This window comes from Dermochelys coriacea, chromosome 4 (genome assembly GCF_009764565.3).
Source record: "Dermochelys coriacea isolate rDerCor1 chromosome 4, rDerCor1.pri.v4, whole genome shotgun sequence".
Taxonomy (NCBI): Eukaryota; Metazoa; Chordata; order Testudines; family Dermochelyidae; genus Dermochelys; species Dermochelys coriacea.
The window spans coordinates 31,835,149-31,853,995 of record NC_050071.1 but is presented as its reverse complement, the minus strand read 5'-3'; the positions used below and the strand labels follow the sequence as shown (position 1 = coordinate 31,853,995).

General features: G+C 41.0%; 1 protein-coding gene across 5 annotated transcripts in view; it reads right to left on the bottom strand.

Moving 5' to 3' along the window:
• NPNT (nephronectin) overlaps positions 1-18,847 on the bottom strand; it is a 91,292-nt gene that overhangs the window by 11,808 nt on the left and 60,637 nt on the right. For all 5 annotated transcript variants that reach the window (XM_038399504.2, XM_038399502.2, XM_038399505.2 and 2 more), the window contains one exon: positions 16,955-17,413. In XM_038399504.2, the coding sequence (XP_038255432.1) occupies positions 16,955-17,413 (459 nt within the window). The remainder of the gene's footprint in view (positions 1-16,954; positions 17,414-18,847) is intronic.

Below are 18,847 nucleotides of genomic sequence, written 5' to 3'. Positions count from 1 at the left end.
ATTTATCTGGGCTCTGTAAAAGGTGATTAAAAAAGTTCTGTCCTTGAAATAGATTTTCTCTGCAAATACATTTTCAAATAAATAAAACAATCAAATGTACTTTCTGCTAAAGCCTCATCAGCACCAAGTCAGCATCTCAAAGGATCTGGATCCAACTTTCACTGATGGTAATGGGAGTCTGATGTCATGCATGTGAGAATCTGCAATAATACCCCATACACCTGACCAGCCTTTAGAAACACACAATTAGACATAGAACCATCTCACTACAAAAGATTAGAATAAAATCCCTAAATGATGATCAGGATTATATTTTGGAATAGGTGATACGGTTTACAATACTGCTGCCTGAGGGTCAAACAGTAATCTGAAAAGATAATTGAGCATGCAAAAGAGAAAATGCAAAGTCAGATGTTTGTTTTAAACGTATTTCAGTTGAGTAATAGTCTACCAAAAAATCCAGGCTTCTGCCTCTGTGCTTTTGGTCCTCCTCTGCACTACTGGTTAAATTTATTCTATGCAAAAACTTAGTTTAATGTAGCAAAATAATAGAACCAGGTCTTCTATTTACCAGAATGTCACTTAATACACTTGCTGAGCACTGCTCAAGAAAGGGACATTGGACAAATAAGTAACATAGCAGCTTGCTCCCAGTCCCTCTCCCCCACTGCTGCTGCCTATGGAACTGAATGATGTGCAGTCTGGGGAAAGGGAGGAGAGGAGGCTAAAGAGGTGCTCTGGGACTGGGTGATGGGTGGCTAAGGAGGTAGCTCCTCCCATCCATCACCCAGTCGCAGAGCACCTCCTTAGCTTCCTCTCCTCCCTTTTCCAAGGCTGCATATCATTCAGTTCCAATGCAGGAGACATGGCATTTCCAGAGGACAATGTCACAACCTCTTGATTTGGTGCTTCCCAACCCTGAGAACTAAGTACCATGTGCATGTGGGAGGAGAAGGAGGGAAGAAGGATTAACCCCCAGCCAGGAGCACCAGAACCCCTCTGAACACTGACCCCAATGCCACTGCCTTGCTTTGTGATCTTGGACAAGTCACTTATCCTCTCCACACTTTATTTTGCCTACCCAATAAGGATGTTGCAAGGCCTCACTAAAGAATATTAAGTGCCAGACTGTAAGTTCTTTGGGGGCAGGGACTGTCTATTCTGTGTTTGTACAGTACCTGTCATGGGGCACTGGTCTCTGCTCTACTACAATACAAATTATAATCACAGGCCTCCCAAGTGCCACACATTTCTTTTTAATGTGCCATTTGCCTCTGTTTTCTCAAACACTGCAAGGCAGCATGAGCCAAATGTCTCCAGGTCGCATCCTCAGGCACAAGGGAGCGAGAAGGGGGGATAGGCAGGCAGCCTTCCTGCTTAAGGACTTAAGTGGGGCAATGCCTTCACTACACCCTTGTCCTATCTCCTCCAGTTATCTGACTCTCCACTGCTCTAGAGCCAAATGCCTCATTGACTTCCCCTCTTCCCCCGCATGAAGGACTCAAAAATGGCGAGAGGTATTTTTCTGAAACTTTCCAAAAAATATCTGGGTAGAGAGCATTGATGATTTCAGCCATAAAGAAATGTGTGTGAGAAAGTTAGGAGCAGTTTAAAAGGGGGAGTTTAGAATGAAAGCTGGAATTCAACCATAAACATAGCTATCACTATAATACAGACTCTGTGCCCCAGTTGCTGCACTCAACTGGGTAACAACTACACAGAAAGGAAATAATCCCTTTGCCCATGAGGGATTCTTTGACTATGAAACTTGTAAATGACAGGACTCCTTGAAATTAAAAAGGCCCTTAAGGGATTCATATTTGCAGAATATGGATGGCTGCAATGACTGTCACTTACTTATACTGCCACTTAAATACACTGACCTTGAAATTCCAGACAGTTCCAGGGACCCTTATTATACTAAAGGTTCTCAGTGCTGCCTTGACTCAAGATATTCTGTAGCATTCTTCTAACCACATCTGTGTGCCAAATTTAGGTCTCTAGATACCGTACACAAATGTTGTTTCTGAAGGACATCTGTAAACTGTAGCTAAATAGATGATTGCATCGTTACAGCTGAATTGAAAATTCCTCTTCCAGCCACACACACAGCACATCATTGACGACAGTAGCAATGCATTTCAGACTTGTCCTCAGATATTAAAGCTCCCTGTGCTGCTTAGAATATTTATGGTTTTATTTAATTATTCATGCCATCAAAACATAAAATAAGAACAAGATGCATGCTCGCAATTCAGTTTTAAAATAAATTCTAAACTGTACCAATAAGCTTTTTAGATGACTGAAAATAAAGATGAATTTAGGTGATTTAAGATTTGACCAGAAATTAATATGGTTATTTCTATTAAATCACACCCAAACTGAGGAAGAAAACACTTTTTATCCAGAGTCTTTTTTGCACTAGAAGCAATGTGTAAATAATACTGTTCAATGTGTAATCTAACCTGTCAAATCCAGGGAACTGGAAAACACTCAGTAATATAATCAGAATCTTAAATCAGGGTCAAATAGATTTTATAATATATGATTACAACTTTTGGAATTTGAACAAAATAACCAGATAATGATAAGAGCTTGACCAAACACAAATATGTCCTTTAACGGTAACAAATTACATGTTATGAATAAGATATTTTTAATCCTTATATGCAACATTCATGTATGTTAATAAGCAAGCAAGCTCCCCATAGACCAGGACCCACGAACTCAAAGGGGCACTAGACCCTGCCATAAAAAGAAACATAAAACCTGCAGACATATCGCCACCATTATGATGATCAATCACAACACATGGGTTCTACACATACCGATCACAGGTGATATACTTCATCTAGTGCAATAAATGGCCCAGTAACAACTGTGTGGGTGAAATGAGACAATCACTACACTCTTGAATGAACTCACACAGAAAAACAAAAGACAAAATAAAAGACAAAAACACCATTTCATTTGTGGGCAAATACTTTTCACAAAACGATCATGCCATAGCTGACCTCTCAGTCCTCATCTTCAAAGGGAACCTGCACAACACCTTCAAAAGACAACCCTTGAGTGTAAATTCATAATTTTGTTAGACACTAAAAATCATGAACTCAATAAAGACACTAGATTTATGGCTCATTACAAATTCCCAGAACCCACTAACCCACCTTTCTTTTATGACTGTAGAGGTGTTAACTGCCTACTTCACCTTGAATGGTCACTTGCAACATGTTAACTCCTTATGCTAATCAATCTGTTTCACCTTGAATTTAGCTGTGACACTCTGAGTACCTTTCCCAGGTCTGCAGAAGAGCTCTGTGTAAGCTCTAAAGCTTGTCTCTCTCACCAACAGAAGTTGGTCCAATAAAATATATTACCTCACCCACCTTGTCTATTAATCAAACAAAAGGTTAAAAAAATCTGCAATAAACTGGATATTTTCCTTTATATTTCAATCATCTTTAAGAACAGTTATTTTTCTTATTATTTTCTTCCATTGTAAATTCTTTAGCATTAGGAATGTCTTTGTCCATTTGTAAAGTAATGTAGGTCATGTTCTTATACTCTCACTCATGTTGAATAGCACCTCCTCCACAAATAGTCCCAATGACTGCAGTGTGACAGTTTGCAGAGCAAGGTATAGTGTAAGTAAGAGTATTAGAGTTTGGCCTTTTCATCTATAGCGCAATACATCATTTTTAATAATAGTTTTCGCTATTTTGTTTTTAACATCTGTTTTGCTTATACATTAATTTTCTTTAACTTCAACATTATAAAAAAGCCCATATAAAAGCTCTGCATAGCCTGAAAATAGTTAATATTTATGCTATTGCGTGGTTAGTGTAAGTCTAATATACAAATGGAGATAATCATTAACCTCAGCAAGCCAACAAACCAAAATGGAAAAGCTCCAGAAAAGTCTCTGAGCCCCAGTTATAAACAAGGACCTACTCCTTCCCCAAAACCCTATCCAACAAATGGTATTTGCAGCATGCCTATGTTATTGAGTACAGGCTATTTCAGACCAAGGAGGGGAGCAAGTTTCAGAGTTCTGGGGCCCTCACTGAGAATACCCTGCTCTTCTTTTATAATGAGGGTGAACCAGCTTGAACTCCTCTTCCTACTGGAGCTATGGTCGTAGGACACTGGGAAAGAGACAGTCTTTCAGATAGGCAAGTTTAGCAGTAATGCCTACACAAAAGGTTTAAGATCCATTTCAGTTAGGTGTTTAAGCACCTGCCTAACTTGAAGCATGTGACTAGTGTGATGGATTTTTGTTCAATCAGGGATTTACAAATTCTTAAAAATCCTTAATGGGAAATTTACTGCCAATTGATATTAAAAAATTCTAATCGCTACACAAAGCATTACAAACAGAAGTGAATCAGTTTGAAAGATACCACAGAAGTGTTTTTAAATGAAATAAAACAGAATAAGCAACTATCAAAGAGGTAATCTGCTGAAAGTCCAGTGACAAAGAAGTATAGAACTAGAGTTGGATGAATAGTGAAAAATAAATTTTCAAGAAAATGCAATTGAATAAAAACCGCAAATTGCTTTGGCAGCCAGAAATCCATTTTATGTGCTATTCATACTCAGGAGCTGGTGCCTGTCTTGGAAGTTCATTGGGCTTCACACCAGTGGATGGAGCAGCACTGACATCTTATAAGAGAAATTTTCCATGAGAGTTTCCATATGAGGAGAGATTAAAAAAGACTGGGACTTTTCAGCTTGAAAAAGAGCTGACTAAGGAGGAATATAACAGAGGTCAATAAATTATGAATGTTGTGGAGCAAGTGATAAAGAAGTGGTATTTACCCCATTACATACACATGAAGCAGGGGTCACACAATGAATTAAGAGGCAGCAGGTTTAAAACAACCATAAGGAAGTACTTCACAAAGTGCACAGTAAACTTGTGGAACTATTACCAGGGGGATGTTGTGAAGGCCAAAGTATAACTGGATTCAAAAAAGAGTTAGATAAGTTCATGCAGAATGGTTCATCAATAGCTATTAGTCAAGATGGTCAGGGACACAACTCTAGGCTCTGATTACCAAAAGCTGAGGGTGGATGACAGAGGATGATCACTCAATACATTGCTCTGTTCTGTTCACTCCCTCTGAAGCATCTGGCACCTGCCACTGTCAGAAGACAGGATATTGGACTCAATGGACCATTTTGTCTGACCCAATATGTTCTTATCACCCTGCCATCTTTCCTCTGCTAGCCAGGATCCAAGGGAAACTGAATGGTCCTGTAATTTCCCTATCACTCTATAAAGGGATGTATAGTGGGGAGGGATTTGAGAACACACGCACATTACCTACAAACTTCTAGATCTTATGCACCTGCTGATTGTTGGTTACAATTGCAATGGATCAGTTCAGGGAAACTGTCTCTTTTCAGATACATTTATTATCTTGTTCCCATTCACTTTCCTGAGCTTGCCCCATCAGCCAATATTATGCACTGTCACTTCATCCCATGCTATCAGTACCCAGGACCAGTATTGGTGAACTCCCTGTCCTATTTTGATCAACTATAACCATTTAACATAACAAAGTTCACCCTGTTAGCATTATCTTTTGCAGCTTTTCTTCCACACATTGTAATCCCTCCTCCCCATACCTCAGGGCAGGAGTTTAGGGAGACTGGCCAGCAGTCCATGGCAGTATGACTCTGCAATAGCTATGTTCCCATGGGAGTGAATGGGGAGTATTTTCTGATTCCCTGAGTTATGCAGGTGCCCTGAGAGCTGTAGGACATTCTGGCAGATCTTTGTGCCTCCTGAGGTTAGGAGAGTCATGCCCGCTGCCTGCTACATGGAGACCTTATCATTTTGCCCACCCCACTTGCAGAATGAATTGCAGAAAATCTCACGTGTGAGATGATAGTTTCCTGGCCCTTGCACAGGTTTTCTAGTTTTACAGGGCAAACTGGTCTCCAAGTCACTAAATGAAATTCCACTTCCAGTCCCTGTTTACCATATAGACATGAACATACATGTATAACAAATTTAATAGAACTATGTATAATTTAGGGCCCCACAAAAATATTTCTCCAAAACTTCTTCCAAAAGACCCCTCCTAATGTTAATTTCACGACCTCTGAGAATGCTTTAAAAATGCCCTTTTCAGTGCGGGATTCTAATGAAAGGAATGTGCATTCATATCCAGCAAACAAGGGAGCTACCATACAAGACACAGGAATCTTAACATGGTCCACGTGTACTCTTCTTTCCTAAGACCACTACGTATGCTGAGTGGAGATTGTGGGAGAAAGAATTTGGCACAATTATTTCTTGTGAACTTTCCAAACCTTTTGTGTGTACTTTACTTAGCATATCAGTGTAGTTTTCACTTTACTTCAACTGCTAGATAAGATTGTTAAATATAAACTTGACTTCTTCTTAGAAGATTCCATGAACTATATACACTGAATGGTATTTCTCAAGGAGGCTGTGTAGTAGAAGTACATAGTTGGGTGAGCCAATACACTAATTCTACAGCATTCCTCAAGTTATTGAGTAAAGTTCTTCATAAAGGGATGGGAAGAGAGGGGAGATATTTTTACTAGATACATAAGACCGATTCTCACGCTGCCTTTTAATCTTGAAAAAGTCTTGTTACTTCTTTAATCTGTTCACCAATGGCTAAATTTGGGAAGATGAGGTATGGTGAGTATATTTTGGGGTTATTCATGATTATGGCCCTCAGTTTTTTTGGCAATTTCAATAACAAAAAAGAAACTGAGAACTGAAGCACAGCTTCATATCTCTATTAATAATACTAAAATAATAACAAAAAAATAATATAATGCAGTTTAAACGTAGCTGATTCCATACTGGAGCAATTATGCATGCAATTCCCATTTGCCAATAAATGTAATTAAGAAATGGATATGAAAGTTCCATACTTAAAGCAAATTAAATGTGGTTAAACTCTTAATTCAAAAAATTAAAAAATAAAAAGAGGGGAGGGGCAGAGGTCAGACTGGGGAAGATGTACATCATCTTACCCCACCACAAGCCACCCTACCTGCCCATGGTGAGTAGCCTAAAATTCTGCAACCTGAGGCCACATTAACTTTTGCTTAGGGAACATCCACTCCTGAGTAAAACCCTTTACAGAGGGTTTCCAATGGCAGCTACTGTAGTCATAACTGGCAGCACAGCTGTATTGCATATTAGCAAGCATCTGGGGGACAGAGATTCTCTTCGTGGACAGCTTTGTGCTTCTAGCAGATTTCTTGAGAGCCTGGAAGGTCTGCAGGCTTTTGGGTGGAGAAGAACATGATGATTTTGGGAAAACTGTTGCAGTCTCTCCCGTTCTTGTGTACCATTATACATAGGAGAGGACAACATGGCCCTAATTCAAGTAGAGCCCAATTCTGTATTCTTCAGGCAGGTATAATGTCCACTAACTTCTTTAACCTAACTCTTGTTACTTGTATTGAAGTGCATTTTGAACAATTCTATGTTTATACAAGATATGTTCTGTTAAATCTCTTCAAAAATTGAACTGCTTTTCTTTCAGCAAATAGATCAAGAAGATGAACAATGGCTATACAATCAGTATGAGTCATAGATAGACCATCATAAACAGCAAGCACAAGCTTGAAAGAATCAGGTGTGAACAGAAAATTGCATGGAAGAATGTTGGAAGTATGACAGGTTTCAGAGTAGCAGCTGTGTTAATCTGTATTCGCAAAAAGAAAAGGAGTACTTGCAGCACCTTAGAGACTAACAAATTTATTTGAGCAGAAGCTTTCGTGAGCTACAGTATCCATGAATGCATCCGATGAAGTGAGCTGTAGCTCACGAAAGCTTATGCTCAAATAAATTTGTTACTCTCTAAGGTGCCACAGGTACTCCTTTTCTTGTTGGAAGTATGTGATTTACCCATTATGTAAAGGATTCATTCAGGCTCTATGACTCCGCTCCAGATGCCACATGACAATGAAACATCTATTTTCATAAAAAACATTAAGCCAAACTAATTTTTAAAAGGTATCAGAATAATTGGGCCAAACTAATCCAAATAATGCAACTCCACTGACATCAGTGACTGAGGGTCTAACATTCTTTACCTTTAGCACTGTCTCATTTAAATAGGTTAAAGGATTACATAACCATACTTGCTGCACCTTCTAAGGCCTTTTCAGTCTTAAGAAGAGGGACCCCAAAAATTCATTAATATAAAACAAGCTTTTTTATAAAAATGGGAATTGAACATCCAAATCTTTTAGGTGGCTTTGAAAATCTCAACCTTAAAGACTAATAAAGTCTGCTCATTAAGAGCCTTATCCAAAGTCCATTTTAGTCAATGGAAAGATGTCTACATACTTCAGTGGGCTCTGGATCAGATCATAAATAGCTGAATATTAACCCCACGCTACATTCCAGCAAGTTTTCATTCACGCTGTGTCAATATCAGGAAAAGATTAACCTTGCTGCCAGATTCCATTGCCTCATCTGACTAAGTGGTTCAGAAGACAAGAATAGCAAGTCCATGAACAAAATCCAAACTACTGTCTTGTTTTGTTTCTGACGGTGAGATGGACCTTTTTTTAGTCCTGTAGGAAATACTGGTAAAAGAGTAAAATAACAAAGTAATCTAAAACCTTTCCAAAAAAATGACCACATTATCTAAATATCAGTCTAACCTATACCAGTCGATGATCTCTGTCATCATTTAGCAGACTAATGAAAATTACAGTGGTCCGAATGACAGTGCTAAGCAGCAGATTCATACATTCTGCAATGGATAGTTCAGAGAATTTCACCTAGTGTATGGGGCAGGAAGCCAGAGAAGCAGAGACATGGCTGAGAATAGATTTAGGAAAAGTAAATTAAAAAAAACAAAAACAAAAAAAACACCAACCTGAAATGTATGTTTGTTTTCTATAAGAACATTACCAGACATATTGTCTTTGCTGATCTGATCAGTAATATGCTGAGTATGAATTCATTGCTGGATATAGTCAAATGGTGCTGAGGCATCACTCCCCTTCACTGTGCCCCATATCCTGCCACCTACTGAAGCCCCTTCCTCCCATCCAAGTATTATATCCCAAAAACATCACCCACCTTTTGGTGGTGGTCAGCTGAGCTCCCAGAAAGGCCCATCATTTGCAACATTAAGCTATCATTCAGCTGCAGCACTAACTGTTGGAAACAAGGAGACATTATACTGAAGAAGTTACTTCCTTAAGCCCTTTAGGTAGTGCATGCACAGCTAGAAAGCCAAGTCACAATCTCCCTCGATCAGCAATGGCTACCCACCCCAGGGAATAAACCAGCCTGAAGGTCCAAATTTAAAATCTGCTATCAGTCAAAGGCAGAACAGGATTGAACAACTGGATAATGTGCCCAGTACTGCCCCCTAGTCTGTGCCACAAAGTACCACATCTCCCTGTTTCCCATTTTTTATGGCTGCCCCACTGCAGTATTATTGTGAGCCCTCAGCCATGTACTGAGGGGGAACTAGTCTAACAAAGCCAGCACAGTTCCTGGAAATAGTTTATTACACTCAGTTCAGTCCTGCATCACATTCAGTGAGGAGGCTGACCTTAGTAGCATCCACCAAATCATCCCCTTCCAGGTGTACAATGATGGTTCCAACATGTCTGCATTGCTGCTGTGGGGCCAGTGAAGCATGCAAGAGGTGATCTTTTTCATGACCCCTCAGGTCCCACCTGGGGAGCGAGAGGGACCTCAGTGCAATTCACACTTCCCTGTTGACATCTAGCAGCGAGTCAACTACAAAAGGAACAGCTTCTGTTGCCAGACATGGGTATCAATCACTGTTATTGGTAGGTCTTAAGAATATGGGTGCTAGCCAAGGTGAATCATGGGTGGCTTACCAGAGAATCTGCTGGAGTGTTAGAAATAGCCTTAGCAGGAAATTTTAGAATGTTTATAAGTTTTTGAAACTTCAATACCATATCAAATGGAATTAGCAATAAAGAGAAACTATAAAGAGCTTAAAGAAAAGGAGTACTTGTGGCACCTTAGAGACTAACAAATTTATTAGAGCATAAGCTTTCGTGAGCTACAGCTCACTTCATCGGATGCATCCGATATAAAGAGCTTAGGTTTCAGAGTAGCAGCCGTGTTAGTCTGTATTCGCAAAAAGAAAAGGAGGACTTGTGGCACCTTAGAGACTAACAAATTTATTTGAGCATAAGCTTTCGTGAGCTACAGCTCACTTCTGAGCTGTAGCTCACGAAAGTTTATGCTCAAATAAATTTGTTAGTCTCCTTTTCTTTTTATAAAGAGCTTATTTGACCATAACTTTTTAGTTAACTTCTCAGCTGATGTTGTTGAGGTTTTGATTGACTGATTGGTTAATTTTTTTAATCTAGAAATAGACTACTGTGCTGGCTTTGTTAGACTAGTTCCCCCTCAGTACGTGGCTGAGGGCTCACAATAATACTGCAGCGGGGCAGTCATAAAAAACGGGAAACAGGGAGATATGGTACTTTGTGGCACAGACTAGGGGGCAGTACTGGGCATATTGTCCAATTGTTCAATCCTTTTGGAATGTTGCTTCTCCTTTTGTACAAGAAGGAAATAAATGTCGATACCCTAAACATTACACAGCTGTCTCATGCACTCTCTCAAAATTCTGGGCAGCTTTGAACCTCTATCTAATCTATGGCATTTCTAAAACCCCTGTCATCATAATATCTAAGCTCCATGAAACAATTAAAAAATGCATACCCTAAAGGGAAGTATTTGCACAATCTCTTCCTTGCTCTCAGTATGCTGTATAGATTTTTGTTTGACTGTTCTACATCTTGTCTTACCTTATCTACTTTCCCATTCCCCCTCCCATTTGTCCAACTGAAAGCGAGTCTTAGAGAGATGTCACTTCCAGGGTGGGCCACTTATCCAAGAAGGGGATGTTGCATTTGGGTTTGAATATGGTCAGGCAGTGTCTGATCTGATGACACAGAGGATTCCACCTGGGGATGTAACCCACAGGCAGCTGTCTATTTGGGGAGCACACGGAGAATGTGTTTAACTGATTGTAACACTTTCTTTAGGCAACCTCTCTACACTGCTCAGTCTGCTATATGCTCCACTTTTGGGTATGAGCCCACAACGAAATCACAGGAAGGGAAAAGGAAGCATGGGGATAAGGAGCAGACAGCGGTTCAGAAAAGGAGGGGAGAAACAACTTGAGCTTGACTTTGAACTTGGTCTTTGCATTATAAAGGAAGGTGGGAACAAAGCTCTAAAGCTGCCCAGTAATTTACAGCACCAGACAGGGGTGGGAGCAGAGCTGGGTACAGCTAGTTAAGTCAGCAAGGCTGGCAGCTCCTTTGTGCTATGTATAATGCTTCAGTGAAGCCCTTTTCTCTGATAATCCCTCACCAAACAGCTACTCTTGCTCTTTCTCTGACATTCTAACAATACATACATACCACTACTGTACACTTAGGAAAAATCCTAACATCCAACATGGTACCTTACTCTTGCGGAAGGGAGCTCCAGTGCTGACCTGACTAATCCCAAGAGTGATGAGGCTGATGCAATGGGGTGATGTGATGCAATGAGGCCCAGAAAAGGGTGGAGAGCCTTTTAATACAAATAGAACATTGGAAGGGGATGGGGGTGGCTGACACACCTGGTAAAGAAAGTGCAGCATCTGGGATTTCAACTTTAGGAGGGGAGGGGGGAGAGAATTCGGGGCTGACAGGGAAGATAGTTTTCACCAACTGTAATTTTTGCACTAAATAGACAAAAAAACATGTCTCTACGGTAGGAATCTAACATCTATATAGGAACCATGAATGCAGCCCTTATGTACGTTTTCAATCTGAAACAATATTGGGGAACATAAACAAAGCAAGCCAGTATTGTGAAAATACATGAGAATTGCCATCTTTTCTGAATGAGCTAAGTGAGGGAATATAACTGCTTCCTTCCTATACGCTACATACTATCCCCTCCTTAAATACAAGGACATTGTTCCTTATCCATACCTGAAAGCTCTCTGTGGCAGTAGGGCATGAAAGGGCAACAGGCGTGGCTTTCTGTATGTTACATAGTACAGAGTACACAGACAGTGCTCACTGAATAACAAACAACAAAAACAGAGCTGTGTTGGAAACTGTTTTCCAACCATGACTGCAGGTTTCACTTCCAGAGTGAACATTATAATATGCTCACTTAATAAGTGCCTTGGGATGGGGGCAGTGTGCTTGCTGTGTGAGGTGGAGGGAACAGTGTCCACCATATTCTGGGTACTATCAAAATACAAATGTCATAAATATAAAGGGAAGGGTAAATGCCTTTAAAATCCCTCCTGGCCAGAGGAAAAACCCTTTCACCTGTAAAGGGTTAAGAAGCTAAGATAACCTCACCGGCTCCTGACCAAAATGACCAATGAGGAGACAAGATACTTTCAAAGCTGGAGGGGGGGGGAGAAACAAATGCTCTCTCTGTCTGTGTGATGCTTTTGATGTGATGCTGGGAACAGAAAAGGAATGGAGTCTTAGAACTTAGTAAGTAATCTAGCTAGATATGCATTAGTTTCTGTTTTGTTTAAATGGCTGATAAAATAAGCTGTGCTGAATGGAATGTATATTCCTGTTTGTGTGTCTTTTTGTAACCTAAGGTTTTGCCTAGAGGGATTCTCTATGTTTTAAATCTGATTACCCTGTAAGATATTTACCATCCTGATTTTACAGAGCTGATTCTTTTACTTTTTTTCTTCAATTAAAATTCTTCTTTTAAGAACCTGATTGCTTTTTTCATTGTTCTTAAGAGTCAAGGGTTTGGCTCTGGGTTCACCTATTCAAATTGGTGAGGATTTTTATCAAGCCTTCCCCAGGAAAGGGGGTTTAGGAGGATTTGGGGGGGGGGAGACGTTTTCAAGGGGGTCTTTCCCTGTTATATATTTGTTAGACACTTGGTGGTGGCAGCAATAAAGTCCAAGGGCAAAAGGTAAAATAGTTTGTACCTTGGGAAGTTTTAACCTAAGCTGGCAAAAATAAGTTTTGGGGGTTTTCATGCAGGTCCCCACATCTGTACCCTAGAGTTCAGAGTGGGGAAGGAACCTTGACAACAAATAATTTAAAAAAATAAATGACAACATAGCAAGCCTGCTGAGGGTTACACCAGGAGTGCCCTACAAATTGTCAACATCTAGAGCATAAACGGAATCTTGAATCTTGCTCACACCTTTTATTTTATGTACATCAAATAAATATTTAATATGGGATGAAGAGAAGGGATAACATGAGACTGAAAAGCACATATCCGTGGGCTTGATATGGAGGGCAACTGAGTACCAATATGGCCTATTGAAGTCAATGACAGTAGCAGGTGCACAGCATCTCTCAGAATCAGGCTGTATTGTGTACTGAAGTGTATTGAAGGATAAATAACTGATCTCAGGCTATGTATATATTTCACAAACTACTAATGGCTACTCCTGAGCACTCATGAACAAAATATGATGCACACTGCAGATAATCTCTTTTCCTTAGGTTCCTTGCAACTACAATAATTTAAGATCACATTCAAAAAGCAAACAAACTTAAAAACAGCTTGTACCTGCCAGAATTCAAATCTCTATATTTTTATCTCTACATAAATGAAAGCATACTTCTCAAAACAGAAAAATCCTACAAAATTAGTAGATAATATATTTTATAGGTTTTTTTTTAAACTGACCTATACAATTTAGTAGAAAATTATCTTTCTGCTATAAAATTCTATAGGATCGTTCAAAAAACCTGTAGATGGGAGATCACTGTCTGCTGAATTCTATACATTTTTAGAGTAATTTCTGTAGAACCCTATTCCATTTTTGTAGAAACCAAATTATTTCATCCCTATTAAATTCTATATGCCTTTTCAAATAAGGTTGACAGAACTGTAATCTTGTAGGAGCTATAAGAGGAACTGTCATTTAGTTTCTCAAGGCTGCAAACTACCTGAAGGAACATTTTCCCCCCATTACAGAACACTCATCTGAATAAAACCCCAAACATGTCATGAACAAAGGACAATATTACCACTCCAGGCACACAGAACACAGAGGAAATGAGGAGTGTCAGATACAGCTTTATATAACATTACTTTTAACATTTTAAAGATGTTTCCTCCTGGCTACCTGCAGCTTGTACCAGCCTAAATATGTGTCTGTTACTCATTACTAGGCTCAGAAATTACCTAACTATAGACTTTGCTCTTGTGGGTGATCAGGATCAGTCATCAGAAATACAAAGTATACTTTAGTAATGTAGGATCATAGCAATTAGAGATGGAAAGGACCTATAAATACATGACTTGCTGGGTCCCTCACCTTACTGAATATTAAATTGACACTATTTTTACAGAAAACATTTATATTTAAGATTGTTTCTTAGACTGAACAAGTTATAGTGATTGTTTTAAAATGACCCTTGAAAAACAGTTTTAAAGATCCTTTGAGTAGTTCAGAAACAACTTTTTAATCTTCCTTAATTCTTTCTAGTTCATTTTTTTTTCTCCCCCACAAAATAATCCAAGTGCCTGCAGCAGATAAAATATTACCAGAAAAACAAATCCTTTATTTAAAGAATTGAATTATTTCAATGTGTAATCATAAAGAACACACCCCTAGAAGCTACTGTATAGAAACCAGAATCACAAACAAAACAAAAAAACCCCCACAAGTGCTTGTCCACCTGTTCTGAAACGGCAAATGTTTTTCTCCTATATCGCTTCAACAGCTTTACTGGCTGAAGAAAACGGCTGATCTAACACACACTCCCAATCTCTATAATTAACTGCAGCCACAATACTAAAGATGAAATAGGGTGTTGAATATTTCTTGGCAGGCATGTTTAACTACACGCACCAGCTATGTCATTTGTGGTATGTAGTAAAGCTTGCACAAAAATACTGAACATCTTTCAGGGAAGCTCTCAAAATGACATTTCTACATACTGTGAGCATCTTCAGTATCATGAGCTGATTTTTGTAGGCATGTTCCATAAAACAAGCCTCAGTATTATTTTTTGTTTGTTTTTGTTATGGGTTAGCAGTAAATATTAGAGAGACTACTACATGAATCCACACAACACACACAAAGCCTTACTGGGGTTCATATATCAAGTGCTATTTCTTTCAGATGCATGCAGCTGAAAGAATGCCCTATGTTAGTCACTCAACACCTCAACTTTTAAACCTATTGTCTAAAACGGGTCGGCAACCTTTCAGAAGTGGTGTGCCAAGTCTTCGTTTATTCACTTTAATTTAAGGTTTCACATGCCAGTAATACATTTTAATGTTTTTTAGAAGGTCTCTCTCTCTAAGTCTATATATTATATAACTAAACTATTGTTGTATTGTAAAATAAACAAGGTTTTCAAAATGTTTAAGAAGCTTCTTACACTGCCAACTCGCTCAGCCCACTGCTGGTCTGGGGTTCGGTTCACCTAGGCCGGCAGCAGGCTGAGCGGGGCCTGCGGCCCGGACCCTGGCTGGCAAGGGGCCGGCAGCCAGAACCCCAGACTGGCAGCGGGCTGAGCGGATCAGCCCGCTGCCGCTCAGGGGTTCCATCTGCTGGCTCCTGCCAGCCGGGATCTCAGCTGCTGGACCCGCTCAGCCTACTGCCAGTCTGGGGTCCCAGCCCTGCCCGCACACAGTGGGTACCTACCTTCTCCCTAGTTCTGGCCATTCTCTTCCTCTCTCTTTGCACTGAGCTGAGGGTGGGAGTGCACTGAGCACAGGGCTGGGGGTGAAGGAGCAGGCTGGGGGTTGGGATGTAGGGTCTGGCCAGGAGCTAGAATGAGGGAGGGGGCTCAGGGTTGGGGTAGGAGGTTTGAGTGTGGAGCGTTTACCTGGACAGCTCCCATTTGGTGGGAGGGGGTGCAGGTGGGAATGTGGGGGCGGGGGGAGGTGCAGGAGCTCGCGTTTGGTTCTCAGAGTTGGGGGTGGGGATGTGGGGGGTGCAAAAGTCAGGGCATAGGGTGTGGGGGACCTGGGTATGTGTGGGGGTGCCAGAGTCAGGGCTGGGGTCGTGAGGATGGTGAAGGAGTCAAGCAGAGGGCTGGGTGTGTGTGAGGGGGGTACAGGGCTCAAGGCAGGGGCCTTGGGGGTGTGCGGGGCTGCAGGGCTCAGGGCAGAGGGCTGGGTGTGTGTGTGTGGGGGGTCAGGGCAGAGGGCTGAGGGTGGGGGGTGCTCACAGCAGGGGGCTGGAGGGGATATGCCCTGCTTCCCCAAGGCCTTGCCTTCGCTTCTTCTCTGCCTCCGCCGGGAGCAGCGATCGCTCCGACTCCGCTCCTCCCCCACCCCCTTCCTCACAAGGGCTGGCACGGATGGAGGGACAAAGAGGAGGAGGAGGAGCAGGAACCCAACACACTGCGGGAAGAGGCAGGGAGCCGGCAGGACCAAGCTTCTGCCCCTTGCCCCCTGCTCCCACGAGAGCGGGCGGGGAGTGGAGAAGAGCGGGCCCAGCTGAATTTTTAATGGCATGCTGCTGCTGGCTGCCGAGACCCCGGCAGGCAGCAGCGTGCCATTAAAAATGGGCTCGCGTGGCATCTTTGGCACGCGTGCCATAGGTTACCGACCCCTGGTCTAAAATATTCAGAAGGAGAACAATGGATCTCAACAATGCTAGGCCAGGGGACTGAACTGAAAGCCTATTAACCCTTGAATGCTAAAGTGAGCAGTTATCTGTATGGCCATGTAGGTTTAATATGGCACATATTTCAATAGGATAACAAGCAGTACAACATACTTTATATTCACAGAGGCATGCAATGTCCAATGGCAAAAGTCCATATGGCACTGCAGTGGTAAAGGCTATCACAATGTCACCATTTGCAATTTCATATCCTACATGCCATCTATGAAAATAATTCTCTGAAGACAATAGAATGCAACACTTCCTTTCACCTGCAATTTACACATCCAATTAATGAAAGAGCATATAGGTGTACTTACTAAACACGTCCCCTCGTGGTTTCTGAGGTTCTATTTGTATTCTGTTGTCAACTGTAATTCCTTGGGGAGAGGTAGTTTCAGTGGGAACAAGAGAAGAGTCTTTAGTTGTTAACTGTGGGGTTCTTGCTGTAGGTGCAGGTTTTGATGTTGTAGGTTGTGGAGGTGTTGGAGGCCTTGTTGCTGGCTTCAGTGGTGGTCTTGTTGTCATCGGCTTTGGTACAAACCTAGTAGTTGGCTTGGGTGTAGGCCATATTGTTGGTTTTGGTGTAGGTCGTACTGTTGCCTTGGGTGCAGGCCTTGCTGTAATAATAGCTGGTATATATGGTGGTCTCAGGGGCTGTCTTGTACCTCTGATGTCAGGAATCTTATTGGTCATACCACTGCTGCCCTTCGGAAGCGTAGTATTGCCCTTGAATATATTATATGGACGAGATGGTTCAATCATAACTTTAGGAATAGCTGAAAAGAGTGAAAATGGGAGAACAATTGGTATTTGAGTATCTCTCTGCACAAACTAAAATGTTACAATATCACATGAATATATGTAGAGTATTTGTTGAAATTAGTTCCTTTTGTTTGGTTTTCCACTCATAAAAATCGCCCCAGATTTTAATATTAATATTCCTGTATTATCACATGCGTTTATAAAGTACCTCTCGTTATGGTATCTTGAGAACAAGTTGTGTGGTTAAAATGATTAAGGACAACCCATTACCAAAAGAGGGAGCCTATACTCAATCCCCTGCAGCCCCAAAATGGACAACTTTAAGGGACAGAAGTGGCAAAACCTAGCCAGGAGAGACAGGTAGCGAAGAGCTGGTCAGAAAGGTACATCTGACGTTGAGCTGTAAAAGTGACCAGACTTGCACACTCTCATAAGCAATCTGTCCAGCCAAGCAGGAGTGAATTCCAGACGCTAGTTATGGCAACTGAGTGCTCTGCCTCTGCAAACACCTCCCTTAGGATGATAGCTGAAGTATTCTACAGTTGAATGTAGGGGATTATGACTAACAGAGAGAGTCTTCAAGATAATTGGGACTCTAAAAAGTACTCAGATCATTCTGCCCCACTCAAGAGGTGTGGCAAACATATTCTACACTACATTCCAAGAAGCTTTCAAAGATAGTTTGAGGTGCCACATGTTGTAGTAGTCTAGGACCCGGTTTACACAGAAAGTTGCATTGGTGTAACTAAACTACAATGTTTAACTGATTTAATAAAACTGGTGTAAAAATCCTAGGTAGACACACCGAACTGATTTACATCCAGATACTATTGGTGTAATTCGCATTAGTAAATTCAGAAGTGCAAGCTAAACCAATGTAAGTGTCTAAACTCAGGAGTTTGCTCTGAACTAACTAAAATTGTTGAGGGGTTTTAAAATGATTTTTGTTAAACTGGTGCAGCTATTGTGTATAGAAGAGGTCTAGATTTGAGTTAACAAAAGAAAAAGGTCCACATCTAAGAAGAAAGAGTTCAATCTCTTGTCCAGCCCCAAAAAAAGTGTTTCTGGTCAATTTTGCTACCTTGGAGACTTGAAGTAGAAATGAGTCTACTAAGACCTCAAGATTTGACCATGGGACAGAGATTGGAGGAATAGTTACAGGCTTCGCCAGTTCTTCAAAACACTTCTTCCTGCCAATAAGCATCAGCTCTGTTTTATACAGCTTGAACCTAAACCACTTTCATCCAGATCCACTATCTGCCAAAAGCTAGAAGGAGCAAGAAGATGGTGTCATCTTGTCTATGGTGACCAGATGTCCCACTTTTAAAGGCACAGTCCTGTATTTATGCCCTCCTGCAGGTGTCCCGATTTTTTCTTAAAAATGGGCAAGTTGTCCTGTATTTTCTGTCTCCCCACCAATCAGTACTGGAGGGTCCTGCTGCTAGCCA